The sequence below is a fragment of the Wyeomyia smithii genome, chromosome 3, assembly GCF_029784165.1.
Source record: "Wyeomyia smithii strain HCP4-BCI-WySm-NY-G18 chromosome 3, ASM2978416v1, whole genome shotgun sequence".
In the NCBI taxonomy this organism is placed as follows: domain Eukaryota; kingdom Metazoa; phylum Arthropoda; class Insecta; order Diptera; family Culicidae; genus Wyeomyia; species Wyeomyia smithii.
Window position 1 is genome coordinate 253,280,680 of NC_073696.1, and position 17,548 is coordinate 253,298,227.

At 40.3% G+C, this 17,548-nt stretch overlaps 2 protein-coding genes across 3 annotated transcripts; both read right to left on the reverse strand.

Moving 5' to 3' along the window:
• Positions 1 to 1,470: 1,470 nt before the first annotated feature.
• Positions 1,471 to 6,557, reverse strand: LOC129733357 (protein RRP5 homolog). 2 transcript variants are annotated; one of them, XM_055695180.1, is made up of 5 exons: positions 6,285 to 6,557; positions 3,916 to 6,215; positions 3,161 to 3,855; positions 1,938 to 3,065; positions 1,471 to 1,872 (listed from the first exon to the last, which is right to left on the reverse strand). In XM_055695180.1, exons 1-5 carry the CDS (start codon positions 6,372 to 6,374, stop codon positions 1,523 to 1,525), a joined length of 4,563 nt encoding a protein of 1,520 aa, XP_055551155.1. In that variant the 5' UTR covers positions 6,375 to 6,557; the 3' UTR covers positions 1,471 to 1,522. The 2 variants fall into 2 exon arrangements, with proteins under 2 accessions (XP_055551155.1, XP_055551154.1); XM_055695179.1 differs by having other exon boundaries at positions 1,938 to 3,086.
• An 857-nt stretch (positions 6,558 to 7,414) lies between these two features.
• Positions 7,415 to 9,208, reverse strand: LOC129733361 (60S acidic ribosomal protein P0). The gene is made up of 3 exons (XM_055695188.1): positions 9,130 to 9,208; positions 8,807 to 8,898; positions 7,415 to 8,573 (listed from the first exon to the last, which is right to left on the reverse strand). The coding sequence occupies exons 2-3, from the start codon at positions 8,858 to 8,860 to the stop codon at positions 7,680 to 7,682; spliced, it is 948 nt and encodes a 315-aa protein (XP_055551163.1). The 5' UTR covers positions 8,861 to 8,898; positions 9,130 to 9,208; the 3' UTR covers positions 7,415 to 7,679.
• Positions 9,209 to 17,548: the final 8,340 nt, after the last annotated feature.

Consider the following 17,548-nt stretch of genomic DNA (forward strand, 5'->3'; position numbering starts at 1 on the left):
GCGATTTTTTAAATAAAGTCGGGTTAAAAAAACTGCAAAAACTTAGTCAGTGGGTTGCAAAATAGTCCCCCTTCTCGCTAAATAAACTCCAAAATCGCTATCTTATCCCCCAATTTCTTCCAATCCCGTAGCACTCACAGGAGTGCCAATTTTTTTTTAACAGATTTTTATGATGAGAGGGATTTTTCATAATCGTACCTGACAGAATTTTGTAGGACGGACTTACTTTTTTCTGCTTTTCAAATTAGCAAAATAGTTTGTTCCGTTCAGGAACTGGAATTCGTTTGATCAACGAGGAGTCAATTGGATGGTTGTGAGACAACGACAAAGCTTCGATCGTTAGCTAGAAGTGTGAGTTGAGCAGGGAATCACGGAAATATCAAAAGACAACATTAATCAGGAACTCACCGGAGACGAATGGCCAGCTCAAGAACGGTGTTTGTGAGAATATATTTCTTACTCGGCCCAAAAATAATACCAAATGTTTACAAATATCAATGAACAAATTTTATTCATGCAGAACGACTGTCGCAATTTCAGGGCTCTCGTAGATCACAGCTTATCCAACCAGCGGTGGATGGTTCGGTGGAGCGGAACACGTACGCACCGTGAACAAGTGTGCCTTATCACCCTTGGGAACGTTTCCCTGCGCTCGCCATTGGTACACTCGGTTGCCCTTTTTATAGTGCCAATCTCTGTCGTCGATGTAAAGTAATTCACCAGACCACGCGTTTCGAATCTGGACGTGACCGTCAACATCCGGTATGAACTGAAAGTAGCCTGCACTGGGAATGACATGTTTATCCCGCTGGTAGGTGTTCACATATCGTCTTTCTGCATCCCGTGCGTAATAGTTTGATCCCGCCAACATCCACTCACCCAGGCCAATGTTCAGTAAAGCATACGATAGGTTAAACGAGTCTTTGTAGCGGACCATCCATTTCGAATCATCACCTTTGAGTTTGCCGTCGTTCGTAGTGTACACGTATCGATACTTGTCAGGAACTTGTACATTATCTCGATCAGCTGTTAAAGCACCCTTTTTACCTTTAAAGGCACTTCTTATTTCGACGCATTTTAGCAAATTAGAATTTAAGGCCATACGTTGATTGCAAGCACAAGAACACAATGGCGCTTGTTGGCACTGCAAACTAATCACGAATAGTAATAATGCTAGTAGTAACTGAAAGCCGATCATCTTAGGTTTTGGAAAGGGTCTCCAATGTTGCTCAAGATTTATAGAAGCGGATTGAGTAATGTAGCGGAACAAATCTCTCCAATTAAGCGTTGTTCATATGTAACCGATCGATTATTTTCTTCCTACTTCCTCTGCCCACACAGAGCCAAGCATCAATCCGAGATTCACCAACAGTGTACAGTGGCAATTTCTCCTGCGACACATGGAACTTTGAATATTTTACGGACACAAATTAAAATGTTATATAAGGCAAAACAAACCATTTTGTTTATATTTATTATAGCGTTTCAATAAAATAACCGAAAAGGATGTACAACTTCAATTTCAATTCTTCCGGTCCTCACCATTCGCACTAAGCTGCTGCTTGACATAGTCAGCGGCCATCTGTTTGATCTTCCGGACTGAGTCGCGATCACCGTGCTTTTCCTCGAAAGCTACATACTTGGTGTATAGGGTTTTCATGTTTCGCATCGGTAGCCGTTGCACGATAGCCCGATCTAAGGTTTGGCGGGCCGCCTCGACCAGGCCGTCCTTGACCAGTAGGTCCACGTACTGTGACCAAATGTCGGTTCGCTTGGGATACGAAGTAAGAATCTGCTCGAACAGCAAGTGCGCCTCGTCTCGGTCGCCGTTGCGGTTGTGTAGGAAAGCGAACTTCACTATCAACGGGATGTCTGTGGAAAGGAAAATTAAAAACTGTAATTATAGTATTAACTACGATTAAAGTTTGACAACATACGTTCTTTATTCTCCAGTGATTTGAGGGCTTTACTAAGCAGTGGTTTTACCTTCGTCGTGTGTCCTATTTTGTAGTAACAGTCCGCAATCAAAAGCCACATTTCCGGCTGCTTACGGAAACGCTTCTGCAGAATGTCGATGACTTCGAGAACCTCCGGAACCTTGCCACAATCGATCAATACCTCGGTGACGCGTGAATACACTTTGTAGGAATCGTTGTACTGTATTGCTTCCGCCAAAACTTCCTTAAACTTCTCAACTGTTTCGTAGCGAAGCTCAAGATTGAGTAAGGCGATCCAAACGTTCAGCCGTTCCGCTTCCTCGCGGAAGTTGATGGTCTGCAGAGCTTTGCGTGCCACGGCGCGTGCCTTTTCCGTTTCGGCAGACTCCATGTGCAGCACCATGTACCGAATCCAGAGCAGACTATTATTCGGCTGGGAAAGAACCAACCGATCGAATTGGTCCGGTGTTTGCGGGTCTACCGTAGCGTCGGCAAGTTCTTCCTCGATTTGCCGGATACGTTTCTCTTCCTGCTTCATGGCTTCGAACCGTTCCTTACCGGTGAGTCGCTTCTTCGGTTGATTCTCGACGATGTCTTCGTCGTCGCTCGATTCGCTTGCAGCATTTCGTTCGGCGGTGGACTTCGAGCTGGCCCAAAAATTCGCTGGTCCCGGCAGGCAATCTTTTGCCGTTTGCTTCGAACGTTTTCTGCCAAATACGGTTTCTTGCATTTTATGCTGCTCCTGAAGCGACTGTAGCTGAGCGGAGCCCGACTGACTGATGCTAGTTTTGATATTCTCAACAGCTTTAGCAGTCGGGCGTGGGCCAAAAAAAGACTTTGCTTGTTTTTTATTATGTTTGCCAGGCCTGGAGGGCTTGTCTTTCTTGCTGAACACGAGTCGGTCGTCCGCACCATCCAGTTGACTGATAACGAGGGGAATTGTGGGGGTTACCTTTTTGATAGCGGCTTTCTTTCTTTTTTTGTTTGGCTTGAGAACTTTTCCCGGTGATGGTCCGGCAGCAGCGTTCATCCTGAGAAGTTTTCCGGGTTCTGCTTTCTTTCGTTTCTTTTGTTTCTTTCTAGATTTTTTGATTGATTTCTCCACCGGCTTCTCTTGCGCCTCGTCATCTGAAAATGAAGAACGAAGAGCTTGAATTAGAGGCGAATAGACGAAAATCATAACAAGATCTCTAAAATTTCAATAACAAAACCCTGCAGCTTACCTTTATCGATACCAGAATCACTGTTGCTTCCAACTTTGACATCATTGACCTGTTCCTCGTTACTATCCTCTTCGTCTTCTTTTTCTTCTAGAATGGGTTCCTCATAGTCGTCCGGCAACCAGCAAAGTTTATCTGATTCCGGACGAATTCTCGCCTCCGGTGAAAATTTCAAATCCTTATACTTTTCGAAACTTTCCTCGATCAAACCGAACACGCATTCTTGCGCTACTTCCACCATAACTGCTCGTGTTTTCTTCGGAACCTGAATCGGCTCAAAGTCATTGTAATGGCATTTCACCGGTACAATTACTAAGGGACATTCTACTTTGCGTAGACAGCCCACCGCGACGTAGTTGTTACTGAATAATGTAATAAATTCCCTCGGATTATCAACATCTAGGAACCCGTCCGCTGGTTCCCATGATTCTTTATCCACCACGTGTTTGAGATATTTTTTCGTCACACAAACGTGAACAAGTTGTCGTTCAACGTCCGTCCAAGTGACGCGACCCTTCAGCTCATCACCAACTTTGCAGTCGCCATCTACGTTAGCGATTCCCTTTGCAGATGCCTCATCCTCACCTAGTCGTACTACCGCTGTTTTCTTGTTTGTATTATCAACAAAACTTTCCACTATGCATGTTACCACCTGACCAATATCATAATTGGCAAATGCCTTACCGCGCAACTTAAACCTGGAATAAAAGAAAAGCGGTGATCACTTTCTTCAAAGTCCAGCAAAAAACACAACTCACCTTTCCAGCAGTCCCTTGACATCCATCAAGTACGACCGTACATACCGTACGACTTCGTCCACTCCTTGCAAGCAAACATCCTTCAACTTGGCCGAAACACGCAGCAGCACCCCATTGTCTTTCGGAATTCTCGTAGTAACTTTCACCAGCACAACCTGCCCGTGGTCGATCTGCACACCCTGTACATGCTTGGAAAATTCTTTCTTTCGCAAGCTTATCACTCGGGGATAATCTTTCAACGCTAACTGAAATAGTATCCTATCATCCTTGGAATTAGTGCCCTGACAGTAGGCACGCAGTATCTGACCAAGCTTTACGTCCTTAACCTGGGTAGGCTTGCGTCGGAAATAAAGAACATCCCGGCAGCTGTAAACGTTTTCCTTCATGTTCACCACCGTCAGTTTATCCCCTTCACCCAATACACTTTGGAAGATGGCGTTGTGTTCGGGAAAATCCGAGTACGTTTCCGGAGGAATTACGCCCGTTTCATTTTCCTTCACAAGGTATACATCCGCTCCAGTAGCGTAGACACCGGTCACGGTTGCCAGCGCAGTATGGCCTAGCTTGTCCCTGCCAGAAATGAGCGGAATCGAAAGTGTAATTTTTTGCCCATTTTCCGTCACCTCGCGCACATTAAACAACGCACAAGATCCAACTTTCAAACGATCAATTTGCTCCTGATCTTGAGCCACTTCCCGACAAAATTTAAACATAATCCCGGTGATTCTATTACAAAAGGCAACCACAAAGTACTTCTCCTGCTCCTTGATCACCATTCCCAGATAGGACCGACCCACCGTAACATTCTCTCTATCCTTCAGCAACTTTGCGGATTTTTTCATAAATTCCGAACGATTCGAGAAATGGGCCATCCTGCGATCTTCCTCGCACGAGATCAAACGAAGTTTTACGGTTCGATTCACCGCAAGCGCTGGGCGTGGTTCAAAATCGTGCGCCGTCAGCAGCCCTTTTACGTTGCCTACCGAAACCATGAAACCTCGATTGTTGTCCAGCTCCTTGACGATTCGGCAGTCATAAATATCGCCAATCATCAGGTCGCCAACGGTGAAATACTTGATTTCGAGATACTTTTCATCATCCGTCACAATCATGGTGCGATCGAGCGCTTCGTAACGGATAATGCGAACCTTGTGTAAGGAATTTACCTGATATTTGGCCATCACTACGCTCTCGTCGTAGTTCTGCTCGTACTTGTTTCGTATTATATGTTTCGGCAGTAAACCTTTGAATTTCTTGCCAATCTGGAACCACACTCCCTTAGGGCTTGTGTGAATTATTTTAGCATCAGGAATGATAGTTCCGGGTTCCACTGGATCGCTCACCGTGGCCTTGTTGCAGTCATAGTTGGCCAACGTAAGGAAAATGTGCTTGGTCAGTGGCATGACGTACAAAATGCGTGCCTGAACCTGGCGGAAAAGCGCGTAGTTAGACAGTTTTGAGAGCGGTTTCTCCAGCATATTTTCGTTCACGAAAGCTGGTACGGTATCGTCAAATAACGTTCCCTGTAAACCGTTTGATAGGACCGTTTCCACCGTGAATGTTACTACGGATCCCGGTACAAGGGCATCGATGTTAGCTTTTTCTACCTTCAACTTCCGTGGTTCGGTTGGTTTAAACGCTTTCAAAATGACGACACATGAGGTCTTCGTTTTTGAAGTTATTTTTTCAATTTTACAATAAATGTTCGTCCCAATTTCCATCTGATTTTTGCAAATATTTGCTGTAGGTAGAAATGCTCGAACGTTGTTAATGCCAATATCCATCAGGTAGCCGTAATCTTCCTCGTCCTGTATGGTGGCACTTAAAATCAATCCCTCGACCAGATGCTCACGGTGAAACTCACTGTGCAGCTCTTTCGGGTTTAGCGTCAACTCAAGCCGTTTGTCCTTATCATGCTTTTCTTTGATTTTTACATACACCAATTCACCGGCTTGATAGATTTCTTTCAGACCCGGACAGCGAGCCTCTTCTTCGGTTGTATTGGCCTTCACTACCAAGCAACGTAAACGATCGCTGTATGTTTCGGATATTCCCAGTAATGGAACCGTTCCAAACAGCCGACCAGGAAGTGAAATGGTTACCTCCATCTTCTGCACTTTATACACGCAGCCCATAACCAGCATTCCCACCTGGATCGTTTCAAAGCTTAGGGCAGCAGCAGTGACACTATGCTCCAGTTCTTCCTTCTCCTGTTCCATTTGTTCCAACCGCTGCTGGTGGCGTTCCTTCGGGCGAGGTTTTTGCGGTTTTTCCTCGTTAGCAGTAGATGCGCCATATTCCTGTTGCAACAATGATACAAAGTTAATATTAACGTTTAAATCAGCTAGCTAAATTTTGCCGTAACTCACAGTATTCTTTTTGAATTTCTTCCGCGGTTGCTTGTCTTCTTCCGTTTCTACCTTTCGGCCGCGTGGAAAAGACGGTTCAACGTACACCATGATTTTACAGATTTAAAGGCAGTAAGCCTCACTCAACTATGATAAACACTTATCAACGTATTAAATGGCAAAATGGCACTTTCCTATCGATGTTTTTTTAATAATTCAAAGGAAATCAACAGCAAAAACGTGTTTTTCGTTCGCAGTATTCACCATACCACATGTGAATGCTGTTTACAAACGTCCAGAAATGCCCGCCGAGTGACAGTTCTTGATCATCGTGCCATTTTACCGCTGTGGGAGCTTATCCATTTTACCGAACCTTTGATATTTGATGTGGGCCATTTGAATATTACGAAATACATCTTGAAATTTACTGTTTGAGTAGTAATTTTTTAACAAATGTTTGAATGTCTCATAAAGATTCTCGACAGTTTATCAATCAATAAATAGATCGTTGTAACCTGTACTACCCGTCCAAGCATAACTGCTTCAGCATCCATATGGTTTCCGTAGAACACGTCTCCCGATTGGATGAAACGGACACACTCACAGGAGTGGGAGTTTTTTTCTTCTAAAATCTTACTTATGAATTTAACGATCAACTATTTTAAAAAGTCCCTCAAATGGTCTATTACTATTACGGGCCTTATTCTCTTAGACAAAAGTAGAGCAGGATCCTTTGAAAATGGTTACTCCGATAGAGGTATAAGGTATATTCATTCTCGATTGAGTCGAACAAATAGGTAGACAGTATTGAAATAAACAATACAGTAAGGTCGCTTTTTACGCGGGTTACTTTCCTCCATTACTTAAAAACGGTACAAGATATCGACCTCATTTCAATTACGTTTTCCGTTTTAGGCCACGAGTGATCATATATCAGTTTTGAAAAAATTCACAATTTTTGGTGTAAATACTCAAAATTTAAAATATTGCATTTTGGTCTCTACATTGGCCACTATCATATTCAAATGAGATTTGAACGTTTTAGGATGGTTCTCTTTGTTATATTTGCAACTCAAAAAAGTCGTTTTTTACGCGGGCCCATACAAATTTGGAACGCATCCCCCGCGTAAAAAGCGACCTTAGTGTATTGGTTTAATTTTTGTTTTTCAACGTATTTTATTCAAGAAAATACAAATCTTTTTTTGTATGTTGATGCTTACTCATCCTCTCATACTACCCAATTCGGAAGTGGAACTATCTTACACTTTCAATCGTATATCGCCATGAGGACCCGTTGTCGCAAATCCCGGGCGAGTAGATACGATGGATACAAATTGCAAGAGTATTAGCCCCCGAAGCAGACACTGATAAAGGATGGTATAACATGCAAACGACACGATGAAGTAACCCGAATGCCTAATCGAACAGACCGAAGCCCATATCGTCATCCTCGGACTCGGATTCTTCCTTCTTTTCCTCCTTGGCGGCAGCAGCTGGTGCAGCAGCGGCGGCGGCAGCGACCGGGGCAGCCGCAGTAGCAAATTTGCTCGGATCCTTGATGAACTCCTTGACTGTTTCGGCTTCCTTGAATTCAACCTCGGTGACGGCTGCAATAGCCAGCAGATTGCGGAATCCGTTGGCAATGCTGTGTGGTACGGAAGCCAACGTCGGGTATCCGATCTCGAGCGAAACCGCTGCCAGATTTGCCACTCCTGCCTGGAATTTGGCGCGCAGATCTTCCGGCTTGATGTCCAAAATATCCGGAGAGAAAATAGATCCCGAATCATAAACTTGTTGAATTTGCAGCCCGTACGAGAACGGCGAAATGTTTAACATGTTCAGCAACGTGGCTTCGGAAGCTCCGACCTTATCGCCTGGCTTCAGAATGGGCACATCGTTGATGATTTCAATCGTACCCTTAGAAATCTTGGTCGGAATCGACAGAGCCTGGAAGAAGGAAGTTTTTTCTGGACCGAGCCCGGTGTTCTGGGCTGGGATAACGACTTCCAGAGGGGCGATGGCACCAGCACGAGCTGGAGCACGGACCTTGCTTTCCATCAATTTATCGCGGACCTCAACCAGATCACCCTTGGTGAACACGAAGCCAACATTGCCACGGATGTGTGGCAACAGCTTTTCAAGGTTCTGGTTTTCCTCCAGATGACCGCGGATTGCTTTACGCATCATGGTGTTTTTACCCATAAGAACTATGGCCGCACCACGGAGCGACATACGGATGGTCTGCATCTGGCGTGAGCCAACGTTGTCGGCGCCAACAATGAAACATTTTGGGTACTCATCGAGCAGTTGCTGGAATCAAGAAACAAAACAAATAAGTAACTTTGTGGAAATAATACAAATTTTGATATTTTAAACAATAACTGTCAGACATGAGGTAGATTTAACCAGTTCCGAATATCGTATACTTCCTGGGTTCAGCTTTATTCAAGCAAGGAAGCCGATTATTCAGATACTTTGTAAATTTTCATCACAAGAAAACTGCCTGTGGACGTTTGAGGTTATGTTGGCGAAAGAATACTTACCACGATTTTTACGAAGTAACTCGCTTTCCAGCTAGCTTTGTCCTCCCTACCCATCTTGAGTTAAATAGGGACTTCCGGAAGAAATTTAAGAACTGAAATGATAAAGTTTAAACGAATGCTTGCGTTAATATTCGACTTTTTCATTCGGCATTTTTTCGCTCGACACGTGGGAAACTTGAATTATGATTTTGTGAAACAATTCGATAAATTTAGCTATTATTTGTTGCACTTCATATTTGACTAATAATAACGAAGCTGTTCGCGACAGTTTCAACTTAAAATTAATATAACTAGATCACAGAAAAACATTTTTTTTCACGTACCAAAGCTACGACAATCTTATAACCTGAACGTTCACGAACGTAATGAACGAGTCAAGATTTTTTCTCTCTCTTCTGTGCTTCGTCAACCATTTTGAAACCAGTGCTAAATCGCGTTGACGGTGTTGCTGATATATGTTTGGTTTTTGCATGCGAAAAAGAAGGAAGGAAATATTTTTACTTTTGTCATCACGCACATTTTGACAATTACATATGAGCGTTCACGTAGGTGCGAATAGCCTTAAAAATCTCTCAACGCGAATAACCCGAAAACAACAGTTCAAAAAATCTGCACTGAACGAAATCGGTTAGCATTTTCATTGAGTACAAGGGGTTATAACTGTTATAAAGGGAACCAGTCAATGAAAATTCTTTACGACTGGTTTCTTTTATAACAGTTTTTTTTTGTAGTGGAACTAGACTAGTGCGTCCATTAATTAGAATCATTTTAGTACAGTTATTGTAGTTTTTTTTACGCGGGAGATACGTACTTCGTAAAAAAAACCTCGTAAAAAAACGCGCTAATTCAAAAATCCGCGTAAAAAAAACGCGTAATTAAAAAATCCGCGTAAAAAAACACATTTTTTTTAAATCCGCGTAAAGTAGTCAAGCAAGAAGGGCTTTAGAAAAAACCCGAGATGCTCTAAAACCAGTATTTAAAATTGTCCTCTTTGACGGTCATTCCGAATCTTTCGATGGGCTAAGACTGTAAATATAGGGACTGTAGGACAAAACGGTTGTTTTCCAAGAGCGGCTTTGAACCACTCACTCATCGTTGCGCGTAAAGTAGTCAAGCAAGAAGGGCTTTAGAAAAAACCCGAGATGCTCTAAAACCAGTATTTAAAATTGTCCTCTTTGACGGTCATTCCGAATCTTTCGATGGGCTAAGACTGTAAATATAGGGACTGTAGGACAAAACGGTTGTTTTCCAAGAGCGGCTTTGAACCACTCACTCATCGTTGCGAATCGACTCTTATGAACAGCTCGTGAGCCATTCGTCCATGCTAATTAGTTACATTCACACACGCTATCCCTGATCGGTCGATTTTATTTAGCGCTGTTGAATTTCATCATCAGAGGCTGCAAAAACTCAGGATAAATTTTCGTTTGTTTCTAGTTCGCAAGGATTTTGTTTGCTGTGTGGAATATTGCCCAGGTGTTTTCTGTATTCTGCACTTTTTTTTTTTAAGGGGGGATTTGTTAGTAGCTTAAGTATTTATGATAAATATTAGTAAATAATGAGTATGTGTGTCCAATCACAAATGGTGACTTCTCAACACTGTTAGAAATTTGTAATTTTAATTGTTAGGATTTGTTTGCTTTCGCAATTAGGACTTATCATTCGTAGGGATTTAAACCTACTTGTCAGAAAAGGGGAAGTAAACTTACAACTAACTTAATTGCTAACTTACTGGCTATGAAGAGAGCTTATCGTAGCAATTGAGGATTGCAACGATTTTTGTCGTAAATTGTTAATAATTTTATTTGACATAGCTTCTAATGGTTCAACACCAGTAAGTCTATGTAATTCGAGTGTACCAAACCAAGGAGGACGCTTCAAAATCATTTTCAGAATTTTATTCTGAATCCTTTGGAGCGTTTTCTTCCTTGTTGAACAGCAACTTGGCCAGATCGGTACAGCATAAAGCATTGCTGGTCTAAAAATTTGTTTGTAAATCAAAAGTTTGTTCTTTAAACAAAGTTTAGAATTCCTGTTAATGAGAGGATATAAACATCTCGTATATTTGATGCACTTGCTTGTATACTCTCAATGTGCTCTTTGAAAATAAGTTTTTTATCATAAATTGGTCCCAAGTACTTAACCTTGTCGGACCAACTTAAAATAACCCCATTCATCTTGACAACGTGATTATTGTTTGGCTTGAGGAAAGAAGCCCTAGGCTTATGCGGAAAAATTATTATTTGAGTTTTAGAAGCATTGGGAGAGATATTCAACTTTTGCAAGTAGGAAGAAAAAATATCTAAACTTTTCTGCAATCGACTGCATATGACACGAAGACTTTTTCCTTTTACGGAAATGCTTGTGTCATCGCAGAACAATGACTTTGTGCATCCTGGAGGCAAATCAGGAAGATCTGAAATGAATATGTTGTACAGGACTGGACCCAAGACTGAACCTTGAGGTACACCTGCTCTGACAGGAAATCTATCAGATTTTGAATTCTGATAGACAACCTGCAGAGTTCGATCAGTAAGATAATTTTTTTAAATTTTGATTAGGAAAATTGGAAAATTAAAAGTTTGCAATTTCGCAATCAAACCTTTATGCCAAACACTGTCGAATGCTTTTTCTATGTCTAAAAGAGCAGCTCCAGTGGAATAACCTTCAGATTTGTTAGCTCGTATCATATTAGTAACTCTGAGCAATTGATGAGTTGTGGAATGCCCATGGCGAAATCCAAACTGTTCATTTGCAAAAATTTAATTTTCGTTGATGTGTGACATCATTCTGTTAAGAATAATTCTCTCAAACAGTTTACTTATTGAAGAAAGCAAACTGATTGGTCGATAACTTGAAACTTCAGCTGGGTTCTTATCCGGTTTTAAAATGGGAGTAATTTTTGCATTTTTCCATAATTTGGGAAAATATGCAATTTTGAAGCAGCAATTGAAAATTTTCACTAAAAATTCCATTGTGCTCTCAGGGAGATGTTTGATTAGTATATTAAAGATTCCATCGTCACCAGGTGCTTTCATATTTTTGAAATTTTTAATAATTGATTTAATCTCTTTCAAGTTAGTTTTAATTATTTCTGCAGGTAAAAAATTCTGGGAAGAAATTAAATCAAATTGACGTGTGACGTCATTTTCAATTGGACTCACAAAATTCAAATTTGAGTTATGAACACTCTCAAACTGCTGAGCAAGTCTTTGAGCCTTTTGTTGATTGGATACAAGAAAACGTTCACCATCTTTTAAAACTGGAATAGGCTTTGAAGGTTTCTTAAGAATCTTCGACAGCTTCCAAAATGGTTTTGAATATGGTTTAAATTTTTCAACTTTAGTCTCAAAATTTTGATTTCTCAGAAGAGTAAATCTATGTTTAATCTCTTTCTGTAAATCTTTATAAATAGTTTTAAAAACAGGGTCACGAGAACGTTGATATTGACGTCTGCGGACATTTTTCAAACGAATTAGAAGTTGAAGATTTTCGTCAATTATTGATGAATCAAATTTCACTTGAGCCTTTGGAACAGAATAATTCCAGGCATCAACAATTGCACATTTTAATGCTTCCAAAGCGGAATCAATATTCACTTCGTTTTGCAAATCAAGCTCATTATTGAAATTTCTCTCAATATGAGTTTTGTATCTTTCCCAATTAGCCTTGTTATAATTAAAAACAGAGCTCATAGGGTTTAAAACTGATTCATGTGATAAAGAAAAAGTTATTGGAAGATGGTCAGAATCAAAGTCAGCATGTGTGATCAAATCACTACATACATGACTTTGATCTGTAAGCACCAAATCAATAGTTGAAGGGTTTCTTACAGAAGAAAAGCATGTAGGACTATTCGGAGACAAAATAGAATAGTATCCTGAAGAACAATCATTGAATAAAATTTTTCCATTGGAATTACTTTGAGAATTATTCCATGAACGATGTTTAGCGTTAAAATCGCCGATTATGAAAAATTTCGAACGATTTCTGGTGAGTTTTTGTAAATCACCTTTAAAATAATTTTTGAGCTTTTGAGCGTGTGCAGTGAAATGGTAAATATGCTGCGGCAATAAATAAAATTCCAAGTTCAGTTTGAACTTCATTTCCCAAAGTTTCAATAACTTTCGTCTCAAGATGGGGAAGAGCACGATGTTTGATTCGGCGATGAATAACAATTGCAACTCCACCGCCGGAACCCTGAATCCTATCATATCTATGAACCACGTAATTGGGATCATATTTTAATTTTATGCTAGGTTTCAAAAATGTTTCAGTAATAATTGCAATATGCACATTATTTACTGTTAAAAAATTAAAAAGCTCATTCTCATTGGCCTTCAATGAGCGAGCATTCCAATTTAATATTTTAATTGTTTTATTTAAAATCATTGCTAAATTTTAAATTAGAAACAATTTTAATAGTAAAATTTGTGCCTATTTGAATGGCTTCAAACATTGATTTTGCCTGCAATATGGCGTTCATAAGATCGAACACTGCCTGTTGCAAAAAAGAAAGTTTACCTGCCGTAATAGGCCCCAGGCAGTTGACATTAGAAAAAATATTTTCGGCAGCAATATTAGCTGGAGTAATAGGTGTACAATTATTTTCTAGCGTGTTTTGCTTACCCATATTAACGGTCATTTTCGAACTACCAACACTAGGCGGTATAATGTTCGAACTACCTGTAACCTGTGCATAAGTTAAACGGGTATGCAAAAGAGTAGGTAAACTATGCGTCACTGGTACGCTTGGAGAATTTTGTTTTGAAGTTGGTTTTAATTGAGAAATTGAATTTTGTTTACCTTGCCTTGCCTTAACAATTGCTAAACGGACTGGGCATTGATAAAAATTTGACATATGGTTGCCGTTACAATTCGCACAGCGAAAATTTTTACCCTCTTTCACAGGACATGTGTCCTTTTTGTGAGAAGAGTCTCCACAATTAAGACATTTTTGGTCCATGTTACAGAATTTGGAACCATGGCCATAACGTTGGCAAGTACGGCATTGGGTGATTAGCTTTTCACCTCCGCCATACTTCCTATAAATTTCCCACTTTACACGCACATTATACAAAGCATGTGCTTTTCAAAAAAATTTAAGTTGTTAACCTCATTGCGGTTAAAATGAATTAAATAATTAACAAGGGAAATTCCAGTTCTCTGACTGTTTTCGCCTCGTGATTTTTGTTTCATTAGAATTACTTGGGTAGGGGCTATGCCAAGTAATTCTGTTAAAGTAAGTTTGATCTCATCAACGGTTTGATCGTTGGTGAGACCTTTCAAGACAACCTTGAACGGCTTGGCGTTCTTGGTGTCATATGTAAAAAATTTGTACATCTTGTCAGTTAAATACTGAACAAGACGATCACGACCCTTTACTGAGTCGGCTAATAAGCGGCAATCACCTCTACGGCCAATTTGATAGGTAACTTTAACGTCAGAAACAAACGTTGAAAGTTCCTATTTGAATATATTAAATTCAGAAGAAATAGTTACCACAATAGGTGGAACTTTCTCCTTTTTTAAAGATTTTATATTTTGTATAGTTTCATTATTGGTAACTTCCATTTCACCAGCTTCTTGCTCAGGCAAAATATCTATATATATATCTATATATAAATAACACTCGAAGTGTCAGAAAGAGATGCCTCTCTTTTCCTCCCCGCAGCGATGCGAGGTTTCTTTTTCCGTCCAGCCATTTCAGGTGATACGAAAAAAGTTAAAACAAATGTTAAATTCAAAAGTAGGTAGTCTTGAGAAAGACTGATGGGAAATAACTTTCAGGTAGTCTTTAAAAGACACACTGACAAAACACAAACTTTGAAGCTATAGGCAGTCAAAGACCAGTCCACAAGCAACCGAAAAAACGTCTGATCTGTAGGACAGTTCAAGACGCACTGATGTATTCTGAACTTCATTTTATTGGCAGCACCACTTTTGAAGTAAGTGATTATCATTCGGGTCTACTACGAAAGGCTGAAACCACATACATAAGACATACGTAACACTCAGGAAGAAATCTGTTTGAGTAGTTTATGGAGGTTGTGTACCTGCGCAGCCCTGCATTTGTCTCGTTCCCACTTGAAAAATGCAGCATTGATTTTCACTTCTAAAAAAAACACTCGCGGCCTACGTCCGACTCGATTGTCCGAGATGTATGCTGTCCATACTCGCTATCGCTCGTTCGGGCTAAACTAGGGAATCACCTCTACGAGTCAGTAGACCTAGGAAAACGAACGAACAGAGGTGATTTCTGCGGGGGGCTGCCCCCCAGCAGTGGCCGGCGCTTCCGACGGCGGATCGTCGACGTACACTCGCGGCCTTCGGCTGTCTCGCCCTGAATCATCTAGGAAACGTGTACAAAAATCAAGTGTGTATAGATTCAAATGTTGCCGAAAATTAATTTTCCATTGCACAAACCAATTAATACTCAAACATTGAACTCTGTCACCTTATAAAGATTTGTTATCCATGTGGTTTCAGCCTTTTGTGCATTCAGCCTTTCGAGTTTCAGTCTTTCGGGTTTCAGCCTTTTGAGTTTCAGCCCTTCGTTACTAACCCTATCATTCATATCCGTGGTTGTGTGTAATCTTACCTTTCCGTCCTTTAGCCCACTGAAAACGAACGTACTAAAGGCTCTAATGCACTCTTTGACCAAGCGTCAAATATTTGTCACTTTTTGACAGATAAAAATTTGGTCGAAGATAATTGTTTGTCACTCTTTAATTTTTACATGGGCAAACAACAACCATGATGTCAAATAAATTTGACCATTATGTCCGAAGGTCAAATATTTGACCATTGGACAAAGAGTGTAATACAGGCTTAACTCTCACAATTTCTGCTAAAGCCCTATTTAAAGTTCCAAGCGAAGTGAAAATCTCTTACAAAATGTTCATTTTTTCACGCTCGTGAAAAATGCAACCTGCGAAAATTTCATTTCGCTTGGAACTGTAAACAAATGCGATCCAGCGAAATCGAAGGTTGTGGATCTCATCTTTTTCACTGGGTTTATTTTTTTCACGCATACAAACGCTTGTGAAAAAAGCAGCAGCAAGCGAAAACTTGCGTGCGTTTATGTTCTGTCAGTTGCAGCCAATTTTCATTTCGCTCAGAGTGTAAACTCGTGATTTTTGCACTTTCACTTAAACTGTAAACTGCAGGCTGGTGAAATACTTGCGTGTTCCTCAAACGGATTTTCACGACAGATTTCGCAAGCGAAAATTTACGCTTTTTCATTTGTCAATTTTTTCACTTCGCTTGGAACTATGCTTAACAAAATGATTTCACTGCAACCTAGTGGGGCATCACCCAGGGGGAAAGGGTTGACACCAAATTTTCCGCCCCGGGTGTCACCCGGTCACGCTACGCCACTGCTTAAGGCCAAGCACAATGGAAACGTTTGCATTATGTTGACGCTATTTTGACAGAAAATGCATGGGTCAAATTGCTTTACGTATGTTCGATCTATCGCAACTTGGATGCAGTTCGGATCCAGAAGCGTGAAAAATGAATGTTATCTGGTCGGTAGCTCTAGTATCACGAGTGCCTATCCTAAATAAAACAATAAAAAATCACTTTTGATATTATTGCCGACATTAAAAGATTTCGGTTTTCATCGTGTTTTAGCTTTGCAGCTTGAAAAACTGCAACAACAACAAACGTACAAGCAGTGAAACGTCGAACGTGGATTGCCATATCGTGGGCTCTAATTGGGTTCTTTAGCTATATCAGTTTTTTAAATCATCTGAGAGATCTGCATTTTCTAAGTAAAACGTGATTTGTAAAAAGTTTCTATCGTTGTCCTTCGTTTTTCAAATCACGATTCAAAACTGCTCGAAATCACTACAAGGACAGTTCGCCCACATACATAAGACATACGTAACACTGGCGTTTTTTCTGGTACACGTTGCCCCTCCGTACCTCGCCCTGTCAAACTGCTCGATAAATAATGAACAAAATGAATTTTCTTTTCCTCGGCCTTATCGAGCCCCAAAGAAAATCCCATAAGGAACTGTCAAAAAGTTATTTACAAAATCAATGCAGCATTTTTCGAGTAGGAACGAGACAAATGCAGGGCTGCGCAGGTACACTGCCTTCGAAAACAACTCAAACAGTGATTTTATTCAGGGTGTGGTACCATTCGAGTAGTTCATTTTGTACCAACTTTTTTAGAAGATTTCTTCCTGAGTGTTACGTATGTCTTATGTATGTGGTTCGCCCATATACCAACGAATTTTTCTTTTTCATTTAAAAATCAAAGGATAATGATATAAAGTTTTAAAAACCAGGTTTTGCTCAGAAAATTACTGTCTTTCAGATGATATATAAAAGTCGGAAGTCCGTGAATAGCTATAAACAACCCAATTGTGCTTGAGCTTTGACAATAAAAATTTTCTTTTGGTTTCAAAAAGTGGGTGATTCCAGAGTCGATTTGTTCGCACGCGTTACTTCTACGATCTGTTTTGTTAATTATTTGTCAACAATTGCCATGGAAGGACTTTGAAAGAGATTCGATACTGCGTCGTTTGAGAATGAGAGCAGATAAAATACTCCTATATTCGTAAATCAGATTCATTTCTGCAAATAATTAAAAATAATTAATTTCACTTTCACTTCTTTTCATTTGTTTGAGTGATAATCACAAAATTTCCGTTTATTTAATAATGGGTAAAATTTCACCAATTTCCTTGAGAAAATTCATTTCTCAAAATGAGTGAAATTGTACCCAGTTTT

What these genes read in the sequence shown, in the direction of transcription:
- LOC129733357 (XM_055695179.1), bottom strand. Translation starts at nt 6,374, where the DNA reads ATGGTGTACGTTGAACCGTCTTTTCCACGCGGCCGAAAGGTAGAAACG. An exon ending in GTCAAGGGACTGCTGGAAAG is followed by an intron (nt 3,856 to 3,915) that starts GTGAGTTGTGTT and finishes CTTTTATTCCAG; the next exon opens with GTTTAAGTTGCGCGGTAAGG. An exon ending in TGATTCTGGTATCGATAAAG is followed by an intron (nt 3,087 to 3,160) that starts GTAAGCTGCAGG and finishes CTCTAATTCAAG; the next exon opens with CTCTTCGTTCTTCATTTTCA.
- LOC129733361 (XM_055695188.1), bottom strand. Translation starts at nt 8,860, where the DNA reads ATGGGTAGGGAGGACAAAGCTAGCTGGAAAGCGAGTTACTTCGTAAAA. An exon ending in GTTACTTCGTAAAAATCGTG is followed by an intron (nt 8,574 to 8,806) that starts GTAAGTATTCTT and finishes TCTTGATTCCAG; the next exon opens with CAACTGCTCGATGAGTACCC.